Raw genomic sequence first — 24,659 nt, 5'->3', positions numbered from 1 at the left:
ACATTCAAACCCTGGCCCTGCTGCTCTATGACCAACAATCCCAGAAACAAAACCACAGACACCCCAGAACCCAAGATTCTGGATTTCTAGCAGCTTAGTGTATTAGAACTCTGTCCTGAGATCGCAAATGAATGGAATTTAACATTCCATGTAGCTGGGTGATGGCGCACGTCTTTAATCCCAGCACTCTTCAGGCAGAGGCAGGCGGGTTTCTGAGTTTGACGCCAGTCTGCTCTACAGAGTGAGTTCCAGGACAGCCAGAGCTACACAGAGAAACCCTGTATTGAAAAACAAACAAAAATCCTCCTTCCCCGTTTCACTGTGTGACAGTAAGTATTTATCAGCCCTCTATGGACTCCAGACTCCTTGTCTGAAAATCAGATGAGTTAATATTTGCAAATTCCTCTTGGGGCGGCTGGTATAGATGTCAAAAATCTTAAGAATTCTGGCTCTAGCTGCTGGAAGCTGGCCAGGCCCCAGGATGACTCTCCCTGCCAGGGCCACACCTCCCGGGGGACAGAGCATCTCTGCAGTGCCTGGGGTTTGGGTGGTAGTGTGTCTGCTGTGGGTGTGGTGACCATGCCCTTGAGATCCCCACTTGGGCGGCAGAGGCAAGAGGATCACTGTGAATACAAGGCCAGCCTGGTCTACAAAACAAGTTCCAGAACAGCCTAGGATACAAGGCAAGACAACAAACTCAAAATGTAAATAAAGTAAAATCCCATCTCTCAGTCAAGCCTTGCTTGCTCTGGTCATGAGCGATAATAGTTTCAAGACTGGTACATTTATTAGGTGCCTACTGTATGCAAGGTGTTCTGGGCAACAGCAGACGGGGTCTCTGGGGTATCTGAAAGCTAGGAGGGAGGGGTTCCCTTCGCTCAGCCTGCGAAGCGCCCCGCCCTTTTCCTGGCCGCCCAGTCCGGATGCAGAGACTCTCACCTTGCTCCATCACACAGATGCTCCTAGTCCTTCCTTCAAGCTGGAGGTATACAGAAGGCGCAAAACGTTAGGGCACGGTGCTTACAGAGGCAGCTCTGCTGCGTCCTAAAAACAAACAGCTTCCATCGTGAGCGCAGTAACAGGAAGATTGTACGGGAACGTGGCAGCTATAGCAGAAGAGACTTCAAAGGATCAATTGCGTTATTTTGAGATGAGACAAAATATGGAACGCTTCACGAATTTGCGTGTCATCCTTGCGCAGGGGCCATGCTAATCTTCTCTGTATCGTTCCAATTTTAGTATATGTGCTGCCGAAGCGAGCACGAATGCTGCCTGTTTGCCTCAGATATTTAAAGCCAGAGCAACAAATTGCTTTACACATAAAGTAATTATGATTTTTTTTTTGTTTGAACAAAGTAATGTTTTAACGTGTCAAAAAGAAAGGCTACCATTCGTAACAACGCTCAGAATAATTATCTATTCGCTTAAAAGCTCACATTCAATTAATTAATATAGCCGTCTGGGAGAAGATTGCTCCAGCGAAGCCTTCTGGGAAGATATATGCAAATTAGTCATGCACTACGAGGCTCCGCCCCTCAGTGGTGGCCCAACCAGATCAGTGCGGAATCCGTGATATTGGTGCGCTGGTGAAACTGTCTGCTAGAAAGCTATTCATGGAATTTCGCCCTTCAGCGCTGCGGCCGCTAATGAAAACATTATGCTAATGAGCAGTTAGGAAGCCCTGCCTCCTAGAGCAGGGTGGATAATGAGTCCTCGGCAGACCCCGCCCCTAAGTGAGGCTGTGGCCATAGTGAAGCCCTATGTAAATAGGCCTTACGACGTGCGTCTCCGCCCCCTCTAGTTCTCCGCCAATAGAAAACCATATGTAAATACGACTGGCAACGTCGCCCCGCCCGCTGGTGGATGCAAATGTTTTCGCTTGTTTCTGAGACCACGCCCCACAGCTCGCCCACCGCTAACCTGGATCCCTCCACAAACCAAACGGACCACAGCCGACGCTGCCGCCCAGTGCTTGAGCTGGAGCTCTGGGCTAAAGACGTGGCCAGGAGCACTGACGGCTCTTCCAGAGATCTTGAGTCGAATTCCCAGCATCCGTTATGGTGGCTCACAACTCCTTTCTGGTGTATCTGATGCCCTCTTCTGGTGTGACTGAAGACAGCGACAGTGTACTCACATGTATAACGTAATTTTTTTGTTTTTTGTTTTTTGTTTTTTCGAGACAGGGTTTCTCTGGGTAGCCCTGGCTGTCCTGGAACTCACTTTGTAGACCAGGCTGGCCTCGAACTCAGAAATCCGCCCGCCTCTGCCTCCCGAGTGCTGGGATTAAAGGCGTGCGCCACCACGATAAAATAATTTTTTAACCATAAAGCTCAATGCAAATGAGTCGTGACACAGTATGTGGGAGTGAATTTATGCAAACGGACCGGGGCTGCTCTCTAATCCACTCCGTGTAGCCTCTGCAGATTGCAAGCCCACGGCCAACGACACCAGCCAAAGCTTGAAGGAGCAACAGGAAAATAAACCGAACTCCACGGCACGCTGCCCTCTCGCACCGAGGCGACCCGCAGGAAGTGTGGGAGAAATCGTCAGGCTCCGCCCACTTCTCGTGGTGCCCGGCCTCCGGCCCCGAAGCCCGGCCTCCTCGGGCGGCCGTGGCGATCCCAGCGTGCCCCGCGCACGGGCGGCGCTCTGGCCCGGCGCTGTCGCCGGCGTCGCGGGCCGGACGGACGCGAGCAAAGGGGCAGGCGGCGGCGGCCGGGGGCGGCGGGGGGGATCCGGCGGCCGGGACGCGGCGGGGGGCAGCCGGCGGCCGCCGGGGTGACGCGGGGCGGTGATGTCGGAGCACGCGGCAGCCCCGGGGCCCGGGCCCAACGGCGGCGGGGGTGGCGGCGCGGCGCCCGTGCGCGGCCCTCGCGGCCCCAATCTCAACCCCAACCCGCTCATCAACGTGCGCGACCGGCTCTTCCACGCGCTCTTCTTCAAGATGGCGGTCACCTACTCACGCCTCTTCCCACCTGCCTTCCGCCGCCTCTTTGAGTTCTTCGTTCTGCTCAAGGTGACCCCTGACCCCTGACCCCAGCTGTCATCCGCTCGCCCACCCCTGCAGCTTTACCCCTCGGCTCCCGACGCCCTGGATACCCTGATGCCAGTCTTCTCGCAGATGCTACCTCTGGTCCCCACTTCCTCAGCTCTCGGGCCCCGCCTCCTGCCCTTTGGCCTCTGACTGCCACTTGGGAGCCTAGGCCCCAAATTTTTCCATTCAAGACCAGAGCCCAGTGTCCCCTTGGAGTAGGATCTTGAACCCGCGGTCCACCTTCCCACCCGTCACTCCCGTTCTGTCCTGCACCTCCACTGATCACAGTATGGTCATTTCCATCCCATCCTGAGTTTCCACTGCGGACCACCTCCTGTGCTGGAGGCCCTGTCCCGCCTGTCATTCTGTCCTACCCAGATTCTCTCTGAGTCCAGTCTCTACTAGTCAGTCCCATTCCAACGCACCCTGAACCAAGCCCCTGGGACAGTCCCCTACCCCCACCCCCTCATGTCACTGCTCAAGTTTTCTGTCACTTCACTGTTCTCAGACTCTTGCCAGGTCTTTTGTGGCTTTGGGTGAGGTTACCTCACTAGGGTCAGCCACAGAGTCACAGCTAGATTGGCCAGGGACCTCTACAGCCAGCACCTGCCCTGGCTGTGTCTTCTTGGTGTGCTCCGGGAGATCGGGGTTCTCGGTCACAAAGGCTACTGGAGAGGGATGGGCACCAGGCTGTCTCTCTGAGGAGCTGCCTGGCCCTTCTGGTGTTGGGGGTCATGGCTTGGCGGCTGGCGTGCTGATGTTGGAGGGCATTGGTGAGTTTGGCGCTGCTCAGAGCTGTGCATTCGGGGGTTTCATAGATGTAGCTCCAGCTTGAGCTCAAGACAGCTGTGGGCATGCCCTCAGGCTGCAGTCCATGGGCTGCAGATGAGCCCGTGCCCCATCTTCCTTCCTTTCCTCCACACCCTCAGGGCTCCGGGTGGGTGCCCAATGTCTAGTCAGAGACAGGGCCGGCTGGATGACAGTAGACCCCACCCTCTTTGTTAACTGGGACAAACAAGCTACACAGCAGCTGGTTTCTGGCTGCTGAGGTTTCACGGAGCCCGTTGGCAGTGTTTCCTGCCCATCCTGCCTGCCCAGCTTCCACCCAGCCTTCCTAGAGGGGACGTGCCTCACAGCCAAGGCCTGCTAGGCTTGTCCCACCCTGCACCCTGTCTCCACCGCAGCCTGGGTGTCAGCTCCTACAGAGAGGGGCTGTTGGGTTTGGTGTCTCCTCTGCTGCCTTCAGTGCCTCAAGGACTGAAACTGGGCTGCCGTGGGATGGGGGGGGGGGCACAGCATGGCGCCTTAGACCTTAGGATGTGGCAGGGGTCAGAGGGCAAGGAGGTGTGTGGCACCAGCTCAAGTCCCTGCTCTAAGTGGATTTGAGCCCTGAAAGGTGCTGAGTGGCACCCGTGGGTGGGTCATGATCTCGTGGAGATCCTAGCTGAGGCTGGATTTTGTTTTGTCTTTATAGTATAGCATAGGGTTTATTCATGGCATGGGGAGGGGAGTGAAGAGGGTAGTGAAGGCAGAGAGAGGGAGAGAGTAGAGAAGAAGAGGCCAGCCATGGCCATGAGCACATGGAGAGAGGAGGAAGAGAAGGGCCCAAGAGGGCGAGAGAGAAGCAAGCAGGAAGCAAGAGTAGGAGTGAGGCTGGTATTCTAATCCCAGTGCAGGCTTCCCATTGGTCAGATGAACTGACAGCCCCAGACACCAGACTGGGGTGATAATGCAATACCCCGCCTCTGCTTACACGGTAGGAGGTGTCCCGAGAACCCTAGGTTGTGGCGTTGAGGTGTCTGCAGGAGGTGATGGCATGCAGCCCCACCAGGCTGGTGTGACCAAGTTCAGTGCCTGTGTATGTGGCACTGAGTGGGCACATGAGGGAGGAGTGCCCGAGGGCCTGAGTGGGGTGCCTGGCATGAGTCAGTGACTGGTGAGGACTTGTGGGCTGGCCACAGTGGCCATGGTGGGAAGAGAGTACCCAGGCTGTAACCCCCATCCAGTGGCTATCTCACGTTGACTCTAGATGCCCAGTAGGTGGAACAGGGCCTGGGATACAATTCCTGGCTCTTGAATTGGACTGGCAGGAGTGACTGCTGGGGTCTCAGCCTAGACTGCTTGGCCTTCAGTGACTTTCTCGCCTGAAATGACTTCTTGCCCAGGGGGACCTCATAGGTGACAGGGTGGGTGCTGCTTCAGATGTGGCTGGAGGCTGTAGCCTTGGTCTCAGTCCCAGGGCCTTCCCTCAGGTCACTGCGAGGAGGGCTGGTTGCTTTGTGGGTCCAGCTCTGTCACTAGATTGCCGAGGAGAGGCCTGGCTACAGACACACCAGGGTATGGAGCAGGGCCTTCCTGCCTGCTTCTGTCCCCTACGCTGCTGCCTAACAGCAGGTGGGGAGGGCCCTACTGTGCTTGCTCTGGCTGAGTCCCTTAGGACTGTGGTCTGGGAGTCCAGTCTCGTCCCTGAAGAGTGCAGGGATGTGAGTGCGCACAGTGGGCGTGCTGGGATGTAAGGAACTTGCGATTCCCATCACCCTGTTCTAGATTAGGCACCTTATTGGACCAGGGTCCTGTGCTGGCCAGCAGAGTCAGGGTGTCAGTTGGGGCTGCAGAGGAGGGTGACCCTAGACAGCTGCACGGAGTATAGGGTCTCTTTTAGCCCAAAGCCCATGGTACATGTGGGGTCTGCAAGTGTCACGCGACATCCCTGCCTCCGCTCAACATGGGTTAGGGCAGTGAGTAGCTCTCAACCTTCCTGATGCTGCAACCCATTAATACAGTTCTTCGTGTCATGGTGACCCCCAACCCTAACATTTCTGTTGCTATTTCATAACTAATTTTGCTATTATTAATTGTAATGTAAACATCGGTGTTTTTCGGTGGTCTTAGGCGACCCTTGAAGGGTTGCGACCGACAGTTACCACTGAATTAGGGGACCCCCTCACACACACAGACACAGTCACCCACACACTGAGCAGGAAAAGAGGGGGATGTTCCCAGAGGCTGGGACCCCTTGAGTAACTCTGCTCCTGCATAGGGGCACTTAAGATTAATATGTAATATTAATAGTTCGCACACGCCTTTAATCCCAGCACTTGGGAGTCAGAGGGAGGTGGATTTCTGAGTTCAAAGCCAGCCTGGTCTACAGAACAAGTTCAAGGCCAGACTTGTCTACACAGACACTGTCTTGAAAACAAACAAACATACTTATATTTGTTATATGTGTACTCATATGTGTGTGGGGCATGCGTCCCACAATGTGTGTAGAAGTCAGGACAGTTTGCAGCTGTCAAATTGCTCCTGCACCTTACATGTATGGCCTGGGGATTGACCTCGGCTTCTCAGGCTTCCTGGCAAGCTCCTTTATCAAATGAGCCATCTGATGGCCCACATTTCCCCCACCCCACCCCTTTTAAATGTACTTGAACATCTGTGGCTGGGTCAACGTCAGCAGGGCATCCTGAAGCTTCTAGGGTATTGAGTAGAGTTCTCGCTTGCCATCAGTTCATGCCAGCAGCCACCCCAGTGGCGAACCACTCATGTTCCCAGCATGCCCAGGCTCTCCTGGGTGGACCTTTTTTAGATGAAGCCACATTTCCCAGGCAAGGTAGCCTGGTCCTGCTGAGGTGCCTGGACCCTACCAGGGCTGGTCAGCTGTGTCCTTGTGGCTCCTGCCAGACCCAGGAGCAGGGCAGAGGGTGCCTTGCTAGGGGCAATGGCTATTCTTAGCCAGTGAGATCAGGGGTCCCCAAAGGCAGCTTTGCATTGTAGCACCTGCTGGGCCTGAAGGTCAGGAGACAGCTGGGGGTGGGGGGACAGGGAACCCTTGTGTGGGGACCCTCGGCAGCTAGTTCCCAAGGAGGCACGGGCAGCTGTTGCCTCTCCTGCCTGGGAGGGGTGTGTTCCTCACTGACTGCTCACCTCACCCCCCCACCCCCAGGCCCTGTTTGTGCTTTTCGTCCTTGCCTACATACACATCGTTTTCTCCCGGTCCCCCATCAACTGCTTGGAGCATGTTCGAGATCGATGGCCACGGGAGGGTGTCCTGCGGGTGGAGGTGCGCCACAACTCGAGCCGGGCACCAGTGATCCTGCAGTTCTGTGATGGGGGCCTCGGCGGCCTGGAGCTGGAACCCGGGGGCCTGGAGCTGGAGGAGGAGGAGCTTACTGTGGAGATGTTCACCAACAGCTCCATCAAGGTGAGCGGGTTCTGGGCATGCAGTCTTGAGGTCACCCACCCAGTGGAACATCGGGCTGCCTCCTGCAGGCTCCACTGACACCGTGGTCCCCTGTGCCTGCAGTTTGAGCTGGACATTGAGCCCAAGGTGTTCAAGCCACAGAGTGGTGCGGATGCCCTGAACGACAGCCAGGACTTCCCTTTTCCTGAGACGCCAGCAAAAGGTGTGCAGCCCAGGCAGGGAGGGTACCAAGGCCATGCCGAGGGTGGGGCCAGCTGACCACTCTGTCCCCGTCTGCAGTGTGGCCACAGGATGAGTACATTGTGGAATACTCGCTGGAATATGGCTTCCTGCGGTTGTCCCAAGCCACGCGCCAGCGTCTGAGCATCCCTGTCATGGTGGTCACCCTAGGTGAGGGCAGCCTGGGCCCTGGCAGGCTGGGCTGGGCCAAGGATGTTCAGTTGCAGAAGGCTTCCTGGCCTCTGTGACCAGTATTGATCCCTATTCACTCGCAGACCCCACGCGGGACCAGTGCTTTGGGGACCGCTTCAGCCGCCTATTGCTGGATGAGTTCCTGGGCTATGATGACATCCTCATGTCCAGTGTGAAGGGCCTGGCAGAGAACGAGGAGAACAAAGGTGGGCCTGGGGAGGAGGGGGGCGGGGCGGGCAGGGCCCAGGTTGCTCACAGTCCTCTCCCCTAGGCTTCTTGAGGAATGTGGTCTCTGGGGAGCACTACCGCTTCGTCAGCATGTGGATGGCGCGCACATCCTACCTGGCGGCCTTCGTCATCATGGTCATCTTTGTGAGTAGCTGGTGCTCCGGAGGCGGGGCCGTGTGGGCTGAGGTCACCCTGGCCTCCCACCCCTGACCCTGCTCTACCCTCCCACAGACCCTCAGTGTGTCCATGCTGTTGCGATACTCGCACCACCAGATCTTCGTCTTCATCGGTGAGTCCCAGCCGGCCGGGGGTGGGGTGGGCTCTCCCCAGGCCCTCATGGGCGGCCGCCCTGTGCCCGCAGTGGACCTGCTGCAGATGCTGGAGATGAACATGGCCATCGCCTTCCCTGCAGCGCCCTTGCTGACCGTCATCCTGGCTCTCGTCGGTGAGGACCCCCGCTGCGCCCCTGCCCCTGCCCCGCCCCACCCACGCCAACCCCGCCGCGTGTCCCCGCAGGGATGGAGGCCATCATGTCTGAGTTCTTCAACGACACCACCACGGCCTTCTACATCATCCTCACCGTGTGGCTGGCCGACCAGTATGATGCCATCTGCTGCCACACCAACACCAGCAAGCGGCACTGGCTGAGGTGGGGACGGGACGGGGTGGGGAGCATGGGTTAGGTGAAGGTGGAGTCGGATGAGGGGCAGGCTGGGCCCCGGGTGGGGTAGGGAGGGCCGTCTGGCAGGGCAGCTTCTCCGCCCCGCAGGTTCTTCTATCTCTACCACTTCGCCTTCTACGCCTACCACTACCGCTTTAACGGGCAGTACAGCAGCCTGGCCCTGGTCACATCCTGGCTCTTCATCCAGGTGAGGCCGCACCCCTTTAGAGGGCGGCTCCTGTCGTCCCCCCTCCCCCGTGTCTGCCGGCGGCGGGCGCTCACCCCGACCCTGACTCCCACAGCACTCCATGATCTACTTCTTCCACCACTACGAGCTGCCCGCCATCCTGCAGCAGATCCGAATCCAGGAGATGCTGTTGCAGACGCCGCCCCTGGGCCCCGGAACCCCCACGGCGCTGCCCGACGACCTCAACAACAACTCTGGCTCCCCTGCCACCCCGGATCCCAGCCCTCCCCTCGCGCTGGGCCCCAGCTCCAGCCCTACGCCCACTGGTGGGGCATCTGGGCCTGGCTCACTGGGCGCTGGGGCCTCAGTATCCGGCAGTGACCTAGGTTGGGTGGCCGAGACCGCCGCCATCATCTCTGATGCATCCTTCCTGTCGGGGCTGAGTGCCTCACTGCTGGAGCGGCGGCCAGCAGCCCCTAGTGCCCCGGACAGCTCACGACCTGACCCTAGGGTCCCTCTGGAGGACGCACCCGCCCCTGCCGGGTCCTGAGACCGGTATCGTGCCCGGCTCCCAGCGGAGTCGCGGCCCGAGCCCAAGAGAGCTGTGGTCTGCAGGGGAGTGGGGCTGGTGGCGAAGGTTCTGGAAGCGGCCGGGACAGGGCGGCGATGGGCTGGAGGCCACTGGCCGCCTGGTGCTCCCCAGTGCCTTCTACACGGCGCCCGCGCGGGGCCGAGCGCCCGGGCCCGGACTAGCAGGTGGCGGCTCAGGATGCGGGGCGCACGTTCCACGCTATTTAATTGCAGTGTACAGAGTCGTGTTTGTATATAGAATAAACTGTCGTGAACAGTGCGGCCGTGTAGTTCCTCAGCTTTCAGCGGGCGCCGCATGCAGCAGGCGCAGTGGCCTGAGCCGGGTGCCATCCCCAAGCAGAGCCCGCAGCTCCCCTCTCCGCAGCAGCGCACTGCGCAGTCGTTCCCGTGCAGCCTCAATGCGCAGCTCTAGCTCCCGCAGCTCCGCTTGCAGCCCGGGCCCATTAGAGCAGAGCCATGGACGGTCCCCGCCAGCCTTCCCAGGTTCCAGCAGGAAACGTACGCGCCGTTCCCGTTCCACGGCCCGGCGCACCCGCCTCCAGCGCCCCGCACCGTCGGCTGCAGGCTGCTCTTCCTTGGGGCCGCTAGGAGGGAGAGGAGGAGGCAGTACAGCCTGTCTGCCCGCTAAGCCTGGGACCTCGCCTCGCCCCCTGCTCACCTGCGCTCTTGTTCCGCCCTCTCCTGTTGCCCCTCGGGTGGCCCTGTGTTGAGGGCTCGGTGGATCTTCTAGGGGCACGGACAGGTGTTTGGGTAGGCTCCTGAGGTGCCCGCCACCCCGCCCTATCTTGTCTTGCCTCCTCACCTGGCTCGTGTGAAGCCAATACTGCAATTTATTGCCCTTGCGGATGCGCGGCAGCACCAGGCGGTAGAAGACGTGCTCACCCAGTGAGGTGAGAAGAGCACTGCCCAGCCCGAGGCACAGCAGGACAAACAACCCTGACAAGTGGTAGACCCCCATCTGCAGCGTCTGTGAATGGCAAGAAAATCCCCACACAGCGTCGGGATGAGGACCCCCCTTCCCCCCGGGCAGGGCAGCTAGGGAGATCTCTTGAAGGAAGGGACGCTGGAGCTGGGGTTGGTTTAGGAGGAGTAGGAATGCATGCAAGCATAGCCTGGGCTCCCCACCCTGTATCTTGGGTGCCTGCCCACCTCCGTCACGGCGAACACCCGCTTCCCGCAAGGCACCATCTTGTACCACTTGTCATGGAGCAGATCAATGAAGCCTGAGGACTTGTACCTACTGATGAACTCCGACAGGTTGGAGGTGAGCGGCGAGTTTTGGGGCAGCCCTATGCCATAGCCTGCAGAGATTGAGAGGGCTCCACTAAAGCTGCGGGCACCTACAGCTGTGATTCCCGGAGCCCCACCACGCACTCACCCTCGATAGCAAAGGGTTTGCCGACGGTGAGCAGCTTGCAGTCCGCATCTATGGACACCTCGTAATCCAGCAGCGACTTATCCATGATGAAGGCGTTGAGCTTGGGTGGGTCGCTCCTGTGGGGCAGGACCAGGCAAGGTCAGTAGGGTCTGAGAAGCAGGTGGCCCTCCGAAGCTGCATGGTACCCACAGACTCACGTGAGCATGGCCACTCCATGTGGAGTGGTAGGTGCGCTGTGGCGACGCATGTGTGCGTGCATCTCGGGGAAGCTCGCCTTGATGTAGGCCTCCGCGCTGCTCTCCCACACGGTGCCAAAGCGGAAGCCTTGGGAAGGGTGGTGCAGCTGCAGGGGAGGCATGCTCAGCCTGCAGCCCGCATCCCCACCAGGGCCACCATGTGTGACCACGTGCAGGGACCTCGCTCAGCTTCAGTAATCCGCAAATATTCTACTTGAGGACCCCGAAGACATGAGTTTCTTCTGCTCTCATCCCCCTGCAGACCCCACCCCGCCCTCAGTCCTCACCTAGCCACAGCCAAAAACCACTTATGGTATCTAGAGCATTAGGCAACACCCAGTTGCAAGGGACACAAGGCTGGGGGTTGGGGGGAGGTGGTCAGCAGGACATGAGCAGCTGGATCCCTAAGAGGGAAGTCGCTGTGGAAATACCATGAACTCCAGAAAACAAAGGTGAAAATAAATCTAGATGTGCTTCAGCACGCCTGCCATCCCTGCGTGGGAGTGGTGGTTTAAAGGCAGATTGCTTAGGCCAGTCGTGGTGGTACACGCCTTGAACCCCAGCACTCAGGAGGCAGAGGCAGTCGGGTCTCTCTGAGTCTGCGTCCAACCTGGTCTACAAACTGAGCTAAAACAGCTGATGCTTAAGAATGGGGGTGTGGTCATGATTGGAGCTGGGGGCGTGGCAAAAATAGAGAAGTTCTTGGGATGGGGCAGGGGCAGGGCTATGGTTTCACACACCAGCACTTCACTTAAGTTATTGAGTCTTTCCATGAAAAGGGAATGGGCAGGAGATGGTCCTGTCCCTGCTGAGCAGAGTGCCCACCTCCGTCCTGACCATAGCCCTAAGCCCTTAGGTTTCCCAGTCCTCACCTTGGGATCATGGATTCCAGACAGCTCCTCAAAGGTCTTGTCCCCGACCATGACAGCTGCCAGGTTGGCTGTGTAACTGGATAGCACCAGCAGGCAGAATATTGCCCAGAGGTTCATGAGGAAGCGTCCCGTAGGACACTTGGGTGTCTTACTGGAGACAGTGCGTCCGAAGAGAATGGCGTAGCAGAGGTTGAGAGCAGAGGAGTAGGAGAAGACAGTACCTCGGTTGCGGCCGCGTGGCGTGAGCCCATAGGGACTCCGCCATTCGTACAGGGTAAGGAAGAGCGCTGTGAGGTGCAGGGCAGCAAACACGCCCACCCACATGGACCAGTGCAGGGGCCACATGAAAGCCCCAATGGGTGAGGCCGTATCTCGCGTGCGCACCATGATGCCCAGGCTGGTGGAGAAGAAAGGACTGGTGAAATCCACCACCTGGGAGCGAGCCGAGTTGATACTGAAGCTGGTCACGGCCATGTGTGCCCGACCGGCCAGCAGGTCACCCACCAGGCCTGTCCAGCGTCCGTCACGCAGGGCTCCATACTTGCCATCCCCCACAATATAGAGCTCAAAGTCAAAGGCCAGGTCCTCGGCCAGCCGCTCCAGGAGGTCAATGCAGTAGCCATAACAGCATCTTCTCAGGGTGCGAGGCACGGAGCCATTCTCCAATGCAGTGAAGAGTGCGTCCAGTCTAGCCGAGCCGTTGGTGCCTGGGTCTAGACACAGCTGTCCCGCCGGGCACTGCCCATCTTCATCAGATTCCCTGGTGAACACAAACGGATGTTCCACCAGAGTTACCACTCGCAGCTTTGGCCGGGCCTGGGTGCCCGATAGAGATGGGACTCGAAGAGCAGCCGCCCCTGGCTGGAAGTCCAGCTGTCCATCCTGCCAGCTGCCTACTGTTGCCCAGGCTGGGGCACCCAGCGGGTCCCTGCGCAAGCTCCATACCTTGAAATGCCGAGACACATGCACCTGAGAGGAGCCTTCCACCCACACAGCCCCTGTGCGGCCCTGAAATGAGGTGTTGCCCAGAAACCTGTGGAATATAGAATATAAGAATTGTCTCAATTCTGAGAGAACTGCCCCTCCATCGATAAGTACCTGCCTGGAACCCGTGGGAGATCTAGGCGGGGATGGAGGGCCAGCCATCAACCCTCTAAGTTCTGTTCCTACTGGGACACCTGCTCCCGATTGATCGATTGCTCTCACGGCCTAACGGGACAGTGTTGGGCTCTGGATCTGGACTCCTTCCCCTAGGTTTGTCCCTACTCACCGAGCCAAGGTGCGCGTGCGCGTTGTTGACTCAGAGCCGCCTGTTCTCAAGTCCTCACAGTTCACCGCAGCTGGAAGCAGGGCCCGCTCTGGGTGCACGAGAGCCATGCTGCTGAGTGCCCGAGCCACAAGCTCCACCATGTCGTGAACCGCAGCTTCCAGGGAAGGCTGCCCGGTTTCCCCCAGTGCCAGCACCCCAGGGGGCAGACCGGTTGTGGGCAGTGCCTCTGCGGGCAGTGGTGTGCCCAGCAGCCACTGGGGACCCGGTGGTGCTGCCTCTAGGACCTCATGTGCATGGGCAGTGCTGCAGCCCAGGAGGACGGCTGCGGGCACGGGGCTTCCCCCTCCTTCCAGCGCCCCCAGCAGGGCCAGTCCAGCCCGAAGGCTGTCATTCCTGCTGTCCAGCCGGCTCAGGTCCAGCACAAACTTTGGAGCCTGGCTAGCACGGCTGGTCCAGAGTGTCACCAGGCCACCAGGGTCCCGGACACGGCAGAGTACTAGAGCAATGTCCTCCCAGGCATGTGCCCGTACCAGGGACACCAGCACATCCAGTATGGTCTCCAGGGGACTAGCCCAGTCCAGCTGCAGGTGGAACGGGGTCTAGGAAGAGGTGGTCCTGGTCAGGGCTGTCCAGCTCTGTATCCACAGCTCCACCCACCCCACTCTGTTAAGGAATCTATGTTGTTCTTGAGAGCTGGGGGTTATCTTACCTCATCTTCAGTTCACTGGTGTTCAGTGGCTCTCCAGTACCCTCCTTTTTATTTTTTATTTTTTTGAAAGTATTATGTTGCTCAGGTTGGTCTTGAACTTGCTATATAACAAAGTAACTATGTAACCTTGAACTCCTGGTCCTTTTGCCTCTACCTTCAGAATTGCTGGATAACAAGTGTGTACAACTACTTCCATTTATGCCATGCTGGGATTGGATGCAGGCCTTCCGTATGCTAGACATGCACTTTACCAAAGGAAAGGTGAGCCCAGTCCTCCCTTATTTTTCTCTATTTGAGTATAGCAGTCTTCTCTATGCCAACCACCTCCTAGGCATCCTTCAAAACCCAGCTCTGTTGGCTCTTCTCTATGGAGTCCTTGCTACCATTTTTCAGGGAGAGCCTTGCACATCTCTGGAGCTTTACTCCTCTTCAGTTCTGACCTAGTCCCGCCCACCTCTCCAGGAGTCCCTTGGTAGTCAGCACATTCAGAAAGTTCTGGACCTGGGGTTGTGTTGCATATTTGGAATACAAGACAGTCCACCCACGACACCTAAAACCACAGGGTGCTGTCTGGCAGCACAGGTGCTGAGGACACCACAGCTCTGTGTAGGGAGGCCAGGCCAACCCTGGAGGAGACAAGACTGGCTCAAAAGCTGGCAGCACACACAGGTGCCGTTCACAGGTCAGGAAGCAGGGGTTATTGTCAGCTTGGGTCTGGAGTCTCCCACCAGACCCAGGGGGCCTTAGGGATACCAAGACATTAATGTTCTTCTGGGGCTAGGGTCTCCCTGGATGCAACCTCATGACAGGTTATCGAGGAAGACCTGAGGTCTCCTGTGTCCCAGGGACCTGGGAGCCATGCTCAAGGGTGCTGTCCCTGGGTGGGACTTTTTGCTGGCCTGCCTTGGTAACAACCCAGTTGGGTGTAATATCACACACCTTGAATTCCAGTGCTAAGAAGACAGAGGCAGGCGGATCTCTGAGTTTAGGCAAGTCTGGTCTACACAGTATGAGACTGTCTTAAAGCATCAGACAGAGAGAGAGAGAGAGAGAGAGAGAGAGAGAGAGAGAGAGACAGACAGACAGACAGACAGACACACACACACACAGAGAGAGACAGACAGACAGACAGACACACACACACAGAGAGAGACATATCAAGTATGGGGATAACTTGTGCCGCCCTGGGACTCAAGGCCACCACAGAGCTCTGGGTAAGGAGTTGTCTGGCCCTTAAGGAGGGAAAGGTGGGGTTTCTGGAAGGATTTCCCACACTGTCCAAGCCCAGGAAGAGGCGAGTGGTATACTGTTCTAGCCAAGGCGGGTTAAGGCATCTTGGGAGGGAAGGGCTGGGACAGGGGTCCTCTCCATCTCCTAATTGGAGAAGTGTGGGGTTCCTTAGCTTCCCGTCCGTCCCCCGCCCCCAGGGTTTCCCGCGCTCCCTGCGTACCGGGGCTCCGAGGGGCGTGCGCACCTCCCTCCGTAGAACGCTCAGCACCGGGGTCTCTGTGGCAGCTGCCAGGAACTGCAGTAGCCGTAGCTCAGGCCGCGCCTCGGGAAAGGTTATAGAGGCCACCACGCCGGGCGGTGCTAGAACCTGGCACAGACCTCGGGCCAGCGACGCGGGGTCCCGGGTTGGGGACGCGACGGCCACCAGCTCCAGACTCATGTTGTGCGGCAGCCGCGGCGGAGGGGTGGCCAGGGCGGCTAGGACGCGGGCGCGGGCGGCGGGCGCCCGGGGTAGGAGCGCAGCCAGGCGCAAGGAGGCCCCGGCGCGCGTGGGAACCCCGCAGGGCTGAGGGTGACTGCGCACCACCCAGGACCCTCGCGCCAGCGCCAGCGCCAGGCTGAGCCACAGCGTCCGCACACTCTCCATCCCGATGGAAGTTACCACTGTGCAGTGAGAAGGGAAGGAGACACCCCAGCCAGCCCCGCTCTCGTTCCTCCTGCCGGTCCGGGTGTCCACAGAAGGAGGAGCTGGGCCGCTGCCTAGGTTTGCTGTGCCACGCAGGGCAGAGTTGGGTGATGCCTTTCACTGCCCAGACTGAAGCGCCCAAAGCAGTCTCTGGCCAATACAACACCGTGTGCAGCCTGGGGGGAAGTAAGGCAGGCACATTTGGTAGAAATCTGTAGGACGGATCTCCTGTCCTCCGGCCCGGGCAACAATATTGAATCACAAACTTAAAAAGAAAAAAGCACATGTATTTATATCTTGTGTTTGTTGCGGGGGTGGGGGAATACACTCCCCACACGCGGACATTTTTTGGAGATTTCTTCTCTACTGTGTGTCTTGCGGATCAGAACGGGTCATCAGACTTGACAGCAAACATCTTTACCCACTGAACCATCGTGTTTGGTTTTCATTCTCTCTTTTTTTCTCAAGACAGACAGGGTTTCTGTGTAGCCCTGGCTGTCCTGGAACTCACTCTGTAGACCAGGTTGGCCTCGAACTCAGAAATCCACCTGCCTCTGCCTCCCAAGTGCTGGGATTAAAGGCGTGCGCCACCACACCCGGCTTCGGCTTCTTTCTCTTTTAAAATATTTAACAACAAAAGTAGCAGCAGCGTTCTTTTGAGACAGGGTTTTATTACATAGCCCTGACTGGTCTGAACCTCTTATTTAGACCAGGCTGACCCTGAACTCTTTAAAGAGAGCCATCGGTCTCTGCATCTGGAGGGCTGGGGTTGTGCGTGCGCGCCCCCATGCCTGTGAAACCACTGCTCTCGAGATCACTGGGTCCCCTGGTACTGGATGAGCCACTCAGTGCTGGTGCTAGGAACAAATCGAGTTCTTTACAAAAGCAGTCTGAAACACCCATGGAGAAACCTTTCCAGAACTTCACCCTTCAAAACCCAGGGTCAAATGTCCTGTTATAAACCATGGCCACCCAGACCGTGCATCGTGCTCAACTTCCTACTGACTCATTTAGTGATCACTGCCCCTGTCAGTTCAGGGAGCACAAGGGTAGACCCTGCCCAGTTACTCCTGGGCCTCAGGGCTTGCATTACAATAGGCACTCTATAATTGCTTTGGAACCTTCTACAGCTCCCAGTTGTCCAGGTCCCCCAACTCAACTGACTCAGGGTCCACTTGTTATCCCAAGCGTGGCCTGTAGGATCGGGGATCAGAGGCTTCCCCAGACAGGAGGCTCCTGCTGGGAATTCTGAGGTCTGTCCTCACAGACACTCTGGAAGATGTGGCATTCCCCCAAAATCCTGCACTGCAGCTGCCTGCAGGGAACACTCAGCCCTGATGAATGAATCTACACTTGGTCAGCTTCCCCTCCCCCTGCAAACCTCTCTCTCCTTACAAAGCAAAAAAACCAAACCAAAAAAACATCCATCCAGCAAACAAAAAAGCCAGCAAGATGGACTGCACTTGAGCCGGCTTTTAATGAGATGGCTCGGCTCAAGTGGCAGGCTGCCTAGGCACCTGGCCAGGGATCCAAAGGACATCAGGCTAGGGGTTCTTCAGGGTTCCTGTCTGGGGCTAGTCTGCCCTAGTTGCCATGGTCACCATGCCACTTCAGAGATCCTCGGGGCACCAAGAAGTCCAGGCCTTAGATCCCCTTCCTCTGACATCTCTCTTTTGTCCATACTATCATCTGGCACTCTGAGTAGGCACTCAAACAGTCCTGGGTGCCGGTTCTATCCCACCCACTGAAGACAGTGGACAGACTGAGACAGCTGGACTGCAGGCCTGTCCGTACTATCACTCCTAGCAGAAGGGCCAAGTGGGACCTTCCACTCCAGCTGAATGACAAGAAATTTGTGCAAGGCCTTTTTGGGGAATGGGAAAGCACACCTCACAAATATTAATTTATCCCCCTGAATACTGTTCCAGACATTTCCTGCCATGGAATCCTTCAGTGGCCTTTGTTCTCAAGTTTCCTCCGTACTTGATGGCTGGACCACGTAGCATCCACTTTCCTCCCACAGGGACTGGGGCTATGCGGGTCTTTGCCTCTACACTGCCCCACTCCTGTCACCTGAGGAAGTCTATGGGGGCTTGGTGCAGGCTGCCCCACTGGCTCAGGAGACTGGGGACTTGGATCTTCTTGGCATTCACCCAGCCTAGTATTTACAAAGGCTGAATTCCCAGTCAGCAAAGGGAAGCTAAGGCAGACAAATGAGGGAATACAGCAAGGCCTAGCAAGGAGGCTGGGACAGATCTGCAGGGGGTCCTGCCTTTCAGGCCAGCCTGGGCTAGTGAGGTCTGGCTTGGATGGGGCAAGTACAGCAGCCCAGCCATAGCAGATGGGGACCCAGTATTTGGGTGGTAATTTATGGCTCCACACAACATCTGCCACTGTCCCTAGCCAGAAACTGAGCCATAATTAGTATAATGAACACCCCAGTCTCGAGGGACCTCCAGAGGCCTTTAGTTGGGTGCTGGGGACCCATGGCTGGTGGAGTACATACATTGTTGCCTCTCCTCAGAGCTTCCCTGAGGGAGGAGCAGCAGTTACAAGCAGCCAGGGGACTGGTGGAGGGGCCAGGGTGGAAAGGAAGGCTAGTGCGGGGAAGAGGGCCCAGAGGTCCATGTCACAGGAGGCTGAGGTCCCCCAGGGTATGGTCACATCTTGCCACCTGAGGGCACAGCTCTTCTGCGCTGCGGTGGCAATAGCTCTGATAAATCACACGGAGTTTCTGGATTGTTTGGCAGGGCTGTCAGTTGAAGGCAGCTTTCTGGAAGGTTCTGTTGGTATTTGGGCTGGACTTGAGGTTACAGTTGAAGTAGCCCCAGGACACTGTCCAGATACTGAGCTTTGGACATCCATGAAGGACTGATTGTCCCTCATGAATGGGGACTCTGCAGTCAGCTCCCACTTACCGCACCCCATTCCCCAAGCCTGAGGCCTTCCAACCAAGCCCCAGCCCAGCCAGGGACGGAACAACCGAGGTGCACAATTTAAGAATTGTTCATCCTTTAGTCCATCCTTTGTTGAAACACTAGATGACAGCCCCGTGGCAAGTGTTTGTGTGGCAGTGGCCCAACATGCCTCACTTGGAGGGCCGTGTGATGATGTGCGTGGAGAAGTCGAACAGGTCCCTGTTGATCTTGCGCAGGCTACGCACCTCTTCCTCCAGCTCAAACACACGTGCTGGCAGCATCTGGCTGCCTAGCATGTTCTGTGGAGAGAGAGGGTGTGGGTGGGGCTGTTCCTGTCTGCCCACCCTGGACCCACCACCAGGACTAGCCCCGATTACCTTCTCCAGATAGCCCGACAACACTGCCTGCAGCTGCTCCAGACGCTCCACGTAGCTAGGCTCTTTGCCCTGTAAAGTAGCATGGTCACCCCGCTGTTCCCTGCCCTCAGAGGACCCAGCCTCCACCACAAGACCAGAGTCCAGGGCTGAGGGCCACGTGAGGACCTGTAAGATCCGGAACCTGTAAGATCCAGGCCAAGAAAGCTGCAGAGCAGAAGGCAGATTGGGCCAATGCCCAGATCCAGCAGTGGGGCTGCAGGGGTGGAACATGACAGCTGAGCTTCTTGGACCCTAGGCCCTCACCCTGTCTGCCACCTTCTGTGAAAGGGCCTGCCACTGTGGAGTGCCACAGACCTGGGTCAGAGCCCCAGGGGAGGCACTGAGGATATTGGGTAGAAGCCCCTTCCTGGTGGGGTGTTGCTTGACCTCAGGCTGCCCTGACTCTGGCCACTCACTGACAGCAATGTGACAAGTCAGCGGAGCCTGTAAAGCTGACAGTGTGCCTTCAGCCAGGTGTACATTGTGGGAACGGATGGCAAGAGCAGCACTGGGTACCAGTGACCTGGGTAGCAAGGGTTCAGAGGCTGTTGATGCCAGACAGGCACACCAGCAGCAGCAGGAGGAACTTTGGGGTACGGAATGTTCTGGAAGAGTGGCTGTGGGTCCTACCTGCAGGTGGAGCCCTAGCTGCAGGCGCAGGCCCCCACCCTGGGCTTCATCTCCATGCTCAGCCCCCAGCAGGTGCTTGTTGAAGTGGGGCAGGGGCAGGCTGGGCCTGAATTCAGGGTTCAGCATGCTGGGTGGGGCTAGTATGATGGTGGCATTGGTCACTGGGCCTGAAGGACACAATAACACAACATCAGGGCCTGGCTGGCAGGATAGGGCCCTGCCCCATCCCTGAGTAGCCACGCTGGCCTTGGGCACACCTTTGAGGGTGACTGTGCGCAAGCACTGCTTGCTCTTCACGTCCCACAGCCGCACTGACTCGTCATGGGAGCCGGAGAGCAGGACACTGCCGTCTGTTGACACCGACAGGCATGTCACTTGGTTCCTGGGAGAGGAGGATGGGGGTCAGGTGCTTCACGGTGTGGGGACAGTGCTGACCCCACCTCCTGAGGTGACTACCTGTGTCCTTTGAAGACCTTCCCTGTGTTCTGCTCAGGCTGGAAGCTGTGCTCCCTCAGTCCGGGCTGTGGGTGGAGACAGGTCATAAGCGTCTGGGATGGAGGGCAAAGGACTGTGGGCTCCCTCAGTCCCAAAGGGCCACTCACCCAGCTGCACAGGTCCACCTGGAAGATGGAGCCATCGCTGCCTCCACAGAATATGTGGTGCTCGGCCAGGTCCATGGTCACAGATGTGATGCCCATGTCAAACAAGACAGACAGCAGCAGGTCCCCCGAGGAGATGGCCCAGAGCTGCAGGGATGGGAAGCCTAGCACTGTGGACATCCAGGCACACAGCCAAGTCGGGGGGGCCAGGAGGCAGGGGGCCATCGCACCATCACGCCCATGCTATCAGCCTCTGAACCCCCACAGAATCACAGGCACCCCAGCTGCTGTGGGGTTGCTGAAGACCCAAAGCACCAGCCAGGGAATATGTCTCCAATCCTGCCCTCAATCCCTGCGCTCCTAGGCAGAGAGAGGCAAGGGGGTCTGTGTATTCCTGGCCAGTCTGGTGTATGCACCAGGTTCTAGGGAAGCTGTGGCCACACAATAAGACAGTCTCAAAAAAACAAGCAAAAAACTGTCTAAAACTAGAAGATAAAAGAGGGCTGGAGGCGAGGCTCGGGTAGAGCACTGGTCTAGCAGATGCAGGGCCCCGGTTCCATCTCTAACACTGTGCCAATAACAAACAAACAACCCCACTCAAGGGCATTTGGCCACCGAGGCGTGGACGAATGGGAATTTCCAGCAGACAGGCTGGACAGTCCATCTCTGGGTGTCCTTGGTCGGGCATAGGGATTATGGGCTGTCTGGAGCACGAACAGCCAAGGCAAGGGAGCGGCCAGTCTCCCTCCCTCCCTCCCTCCCTCCCAGATGAGATCCAGTGGCCGCCTGTAATTCATGGGTCGGGGCTGGGGACGCTACCTTTATGGTCTGGTCCAATGAAGCGGTGGCCACCCGGGCCATGGGGCCTCCAAAGCCGCAGTGCAGGTCTATGATTGGGAGCGTGTGCTGGGACCAGACATGTCTTGGGGCGAGGATCCTGGATGGGTCTGCCTGTAGCACACTGGGCACACAGCAGCAGTGAGGCCACATGGAAAGCCCCTGGCCTGCCTCCCCAAACCCCAAGGACTGGGATGCCCCAGTAGTCACCAGCCTACTGCTGCCCTGAGACTTCACAGCCTCTCTGGATAGATCTCAGGCAATGCCCTACCTGCAGAGGCTCCAGGCCAGCGCCAGGCAGTCTTTGCCTGCCGAGACAAAAAAGCTGCCATCCCCTGTAAACTTCAGGCAGGACACGTCCTGGTAGTGCCGGCTGAGGATGACCAGGAGGTTCCCGGTGCAGACCTGTGAGGCCAGGCAGCGATGGTCAGGGACAACACAGACTATGCCAACCTATAAGAACCCTGTCCACCTGCTCCAGGGCCATTGGTACATGGAACCAGGAAGGCCACAGGCTTTCATCACTGTGCACTTGGCCAGCTCTGGCTGCGTCCTCAGTGTCTGACAATAGCGGGACCCCGCCCTGTCCCCAGAAGAGGCCCCTGCTAGCTCAACATGTGTGAGCCTCCAGTTCAGCACACAGAGGGGCAATGGTGGAGGTGCCCTCTCACTACCTGGGAGGCTGAGGCCATGCGGGTTAAAAGGGTGCCCTACATCTGGCTCACCACAGGGCTAGGGCCACTTGTGGAGGCAGGACGCAGGAAGTTTGACTGTGAGCACCACACGCCGCCGAGGGGTGGGGCATCGGGCTGTGAGAAGCTGCAGGACCCCACTCTGGGGGTGTGGAACTGGCGGAATTGGCTCAGGGTCCCCCAGCCTGCACGGAGGCTGAGGACTGCAGGTTCTCACTCTTGGGCAGCGCAGACACCACTTGATTCAGCGGAAGAGCTAGCTAAGGCTGGCGACTAGACATCCCAAAGGGCAACAGGAGGAGGCCTAGGGACTGCAGAAGGGACAGTGTGGTGAGCCCAGGCCTGCACTGGGTAAAGGATGGGTTCCAGGCCGAGGGGGGGCTGAGTTTCTGTCAAGTGTCTGGGCTAAGTAAGGGTGGGGAAGGACAACATGGCTACCTACATGCTCACATCTCCAAGAGAGTGTGGGCCACAATCGTCAGCAGAACCTTAGGTCCAAGAGGCTCCTGGCTGCCACACAGATGACACATGGGTCCTCTGTGAGCACCTCACCCCAGAGAAAGGGAAAATTCCCATACCAGCCTTAGCCCAAGAACCTGTGAGCTGGGCAGTGCCCCTGGTGGCCATCAGAAATCCTTAGAGACACGATGGGGCAGAAGCCAGCCCTTCAGCAAGAGGAGGCACCAAGCTAGGCTTGGAGAGGCAACAAGAGTCACCTGGGAAGAAGGAACCTCAACTGAGAAACTGCTGCCACCAGGCAGGCCTGTGGGCCAGTGTCTTGATGAAATGTTTGACTTGGGCCCTCCACCTATGGATGGTACCAGCCTGGGAAGTTTGTCCTGGGTTGCATAAGAAAGTAAGCTGGGGCTGGAGAGATAGTTCAGTGGTTAGAGCACTGGCTGTGCTTCCAGAGAACCTGGGTTTGATTCCCAGCACCCACAAGGAGGGTCACATCCAGCAGGGAATCCTACACCTCTGGTCTCCAAAGGGCACCAGACACACACGCAAGCAAATACTCATATACAAACAATAAAAATACAAACAGCAGCAACAACAAACTGCTTTAAAAGGTCGAGAGAGGCCGGGCAGCAGTAGCACACTTCTTTAGCCGCAGCACTCTGGAGGCGGAGGCGGAGGCGGAGGCGGAGGCGGAGGCAGAGGCGGAGGCGGAGGCGGAGGCAGGTGGATCCCGTAGTTCAAGGCCAGCCTGGTCTACTGATCAAGTTCCAGGACAGCCAGGGCTACACAGAGAAACCCTGTCTCAAAAAGACCAAAACCAAAGAGTTTAAAGAGTGCTTTACAAGGCTGAGCCAGCAAGTGGAGAGTTCCTCCCAACATGCTTGGTGCTGGCCTCCACCCCAGCACTGGGGAGGTGGCACCAGGTGGGTCTGGAAGTCAAGGGTTACATAGTGAGGTCAAGACCAGCCTGGCTACATAACACTGAAAACGAAATCAAAGGAAAGTAGCTGCCACTTGAATGGGAAGACCCAGCTTCTGACCTCCAGTCTACAGGCAGACAGACGTGCCTGTCTGCGGCATTCTGAGAATTCTTGGAAACGAAACAATGGGATTCTGTCCCATACAAGATGGAAGGCAAGGACCAACAACTGAAGGTATTCCCTGCTGCCTACATGTAAACACTCCCGTGCACAGCATGTACATGTACACACATAAAGGGACGTCTCAGACGCGGGGCCCTCAGTACACAGCAGCACAAGCCATCTTGTGGGGCCCTGAGACCCTGGCTTTGGTTTTCCTCTCTGCCCAAGCCAGCTTCAGAATCATGGGCTGAGAATGCCATGGAGGTTCTGGCATGGTTTGGAGGAAGATAAAGCCAGGAGGAACAGAGGCGTAGCTGAGCTCAGCTCTGTCCTGCTGGCACCTTCCATCCCTATATGGGCCAGGTCAGGACAGCCTAGAACCTTTAGTTCTCCACTCTTACTCATCGCCAAGGTTCGTAATTAGTCCTAACACAGAGCCAGGTAGCTGGGGCCAACAAAAAGACTGGCTGATCCCTGGCTCCGTGGGAAGCAGGGTGCTGGTACCTTTTGTACCTGACTGTGAGACAAAGGGGGCTGGCTATCACTGGGCTTGTGGTAAGTTTTATTTTATTTTTTTGAAAGTTTACTTATTCGTTTTATATATTTGACTACATTGTGGCTGTTTTCAGATACCAGACAAGGGCACTGGATTACAGATGGTTGTGAGAAGTCATGTGGTTGCTGGGAATTGAACTCAGGACCTCTTGAAGAGCAGTCGGTGCTCTTAACTGCTGAATCATCTCTCAGGACCCCCGATAGTTTTATTTTAAATTTCTTTGTACGTCTAAGGGTACTCTCAGAGGCCAGGTGAAGGTGCTTAATTCTCGGGAGCTACAGACAGTTGTGAGCTGCCATGTGAGTGCTGGGAACTAAACCTGGATCCTCTGAAAGAGCATCCAATGTTCTTAACTGCTGAGCCATCTCTCTCGTTCAATAGACAGTTTTTATTTTTCAGGTCAGGTTTATTTCCTTTATGAGTGTTTGCCTGCATGTCTATATGTGTACCAGGGGCATGTCCGATGCCTACTGAGGTCAAAAGAGGTGTCAAGTTCTCTAGAACTGAAGTTATGGATGCCTGTGAGCCACCATGTGGGTGCTGTGAATTGAACCCAGGTCCTCTGCAAGAGCAACAAGTGTTGTCAATCACAGGAACATTTCTCTTTGCTGTTGACTGTGGATGTTAACTGCCTTTCTGCTTCCTGCCCTGATTTCCCTCATATAAACCGCAAGCATAACAAATAAATGTTTTTCTCCTCTGCACAGCTTCTGGTCCCTCCTGCCGCCGCCGCCGCCGCCTCCTCCGCCTCCTCCTCCTCCTCCTCCTCCTCCTCCT

The 24,659-nt window shown here is 57.2% G+C and overlaps 3 protein-coding genes and 1 non-coding gene across 6 annotated transcripts in view; 1 reads left to right on the top strand and 3 right to left on the bottom strand.

Annotated features, from left to right (window-relative positions):
* Positions 1-1,156: 1,156 nt before the first annotated feature.
* On the bottom strand, positions 1,157-1,263 carry LOC115064764. The gene has a single exon (XR_003844584.1). It is a non-coding gene; the product is annotated as a U6 spliceosomal RNA (small nuclear RNA).
* A 1,405-nt stretch (positions 1,264-2,668) lies between these two features.
* On the top strand, positions 2,669-9,572 carry Tmem259 (transmembrane protein 259). 3 transcript variants are annotated; one of them, XM_021204632.2, is made up of 11 exons: positions 2,669-3,016; positions 6,978-7,235; positions 7,338-7,437; positions 7,515-7,625; positions 7,730-7,852; positions 7,918-8,018; positions 8,106-8,163; positions 8,236-8,319; positions 8,391-8,523; positions 8,644-8,743; positions 8,838-9,572. In XM_021204632.2, exons 1-11 carry the CDS (start codon positions 2,795-2,797, stop codon positions 9,270-9,272), a joined length of 1,725 nt encoding a protein of 574 aa, XP_021060291.1. In that variant the 5' UTR covers positions 2,669-2,794; the 3' UTR covers positions 9,273-9,572. The 3 variants fall into 3 exon arrangements, with proteins under 3 accessions (XP_021060291.1, XP_021060290.1, XP_029398327.1); XM_029542467.1 differs by having other exon boundaries at positions 2,746-3,016; positions 8,287-8,319; XM_021204631.2 differs by having other exon boundaries at positions 8,106-8,319.
* A 15-nt stretch (positions 9,573-9,587) lies between these two features.
* On the bottom strand, positions 9,588-15,654 carry Grin3b (glutamate ionotropic receptor NMDA type subunit 3B). The gene is made up of 7 exons (XM_029542468.1): positions 15,229-15,654; positions 13,070-13,668; positions 11,800-12,832; positions 10,889-11,034; positions 10,692-10,807; positions 10,463-10,614; positions 9,588-10,280 (listed from the first exon to the last, which is right to left on the bottom strand). The coding sequence occupies exons 1-7, from the start codon at positions 15,652-15,654 to the stop codon at positions 9,588-9,590; spliced, it is 3,165 nt and encodes a 1,054-aa protein (XP_029398328.1).
* Positions 15,655-18,137: 2,483 nt separating this feature from the next.
* Wdr18 (WD repeat domain 18) overlaps positions 18,138-24,659 on the bottom strand; it is a 10,620-nt gene continuing 4,098 nt past the window's right edge. Inside the window, exons 3-10 of the mRNA XM_021204996.2 lie at positions 21,365-21,498; positions 21,076-21,217; positions 20,260-20,403; positions 20,114-20,178; positions 19,915-20,039; positions 19,658-19,824; positions 18,989-19,057; positions 18,138-18,910 (exon numbers count right to left, since the gene is read on the bottom strand). Of these exons, the coding sequence (XP_021060655.1) occupies positions 18,782-18,910; positions 18,989-19,057; positions 19,658-19,824; positions 19,915-20,039; positions 20,114-20,178; positions 20,260-20,403; positions 21,076-21,217; positions 21,365-21,498 (975 nt within the window). The 3' untranslated portion in view covers positions 18,138-18,781. The remainder of the gene's footprint in view (positions 18,911-18,988; positions 19,058-19,657; positions 19,825-19,914; positions 20,040-20,113; positions 20,179-20,259; positions 20,404-21,075; positions 21,218-21,364; positions 21,499-24,659) is intronic.

This window comes from Mus pahari, chromosome 9 (assembly GCF_900095145.1).
Source record: "Mus pahari chromosome 9, PAHARI_EIJ_v1.1, whole genome shotgun sequence".
In the NCBI taxonomy this organism is placed as follows: domain Eukaryota; kingdom Metazoa; phylum Chordata; class Mammalia; order Rodentia; family Muridae; genus Mus; species Mus pahari.
The sequence above is the reverse complement of the archived record's forward strand: the minus strand, read 5'-3'. Positions and strand labels throughout refer to the sequence as shown.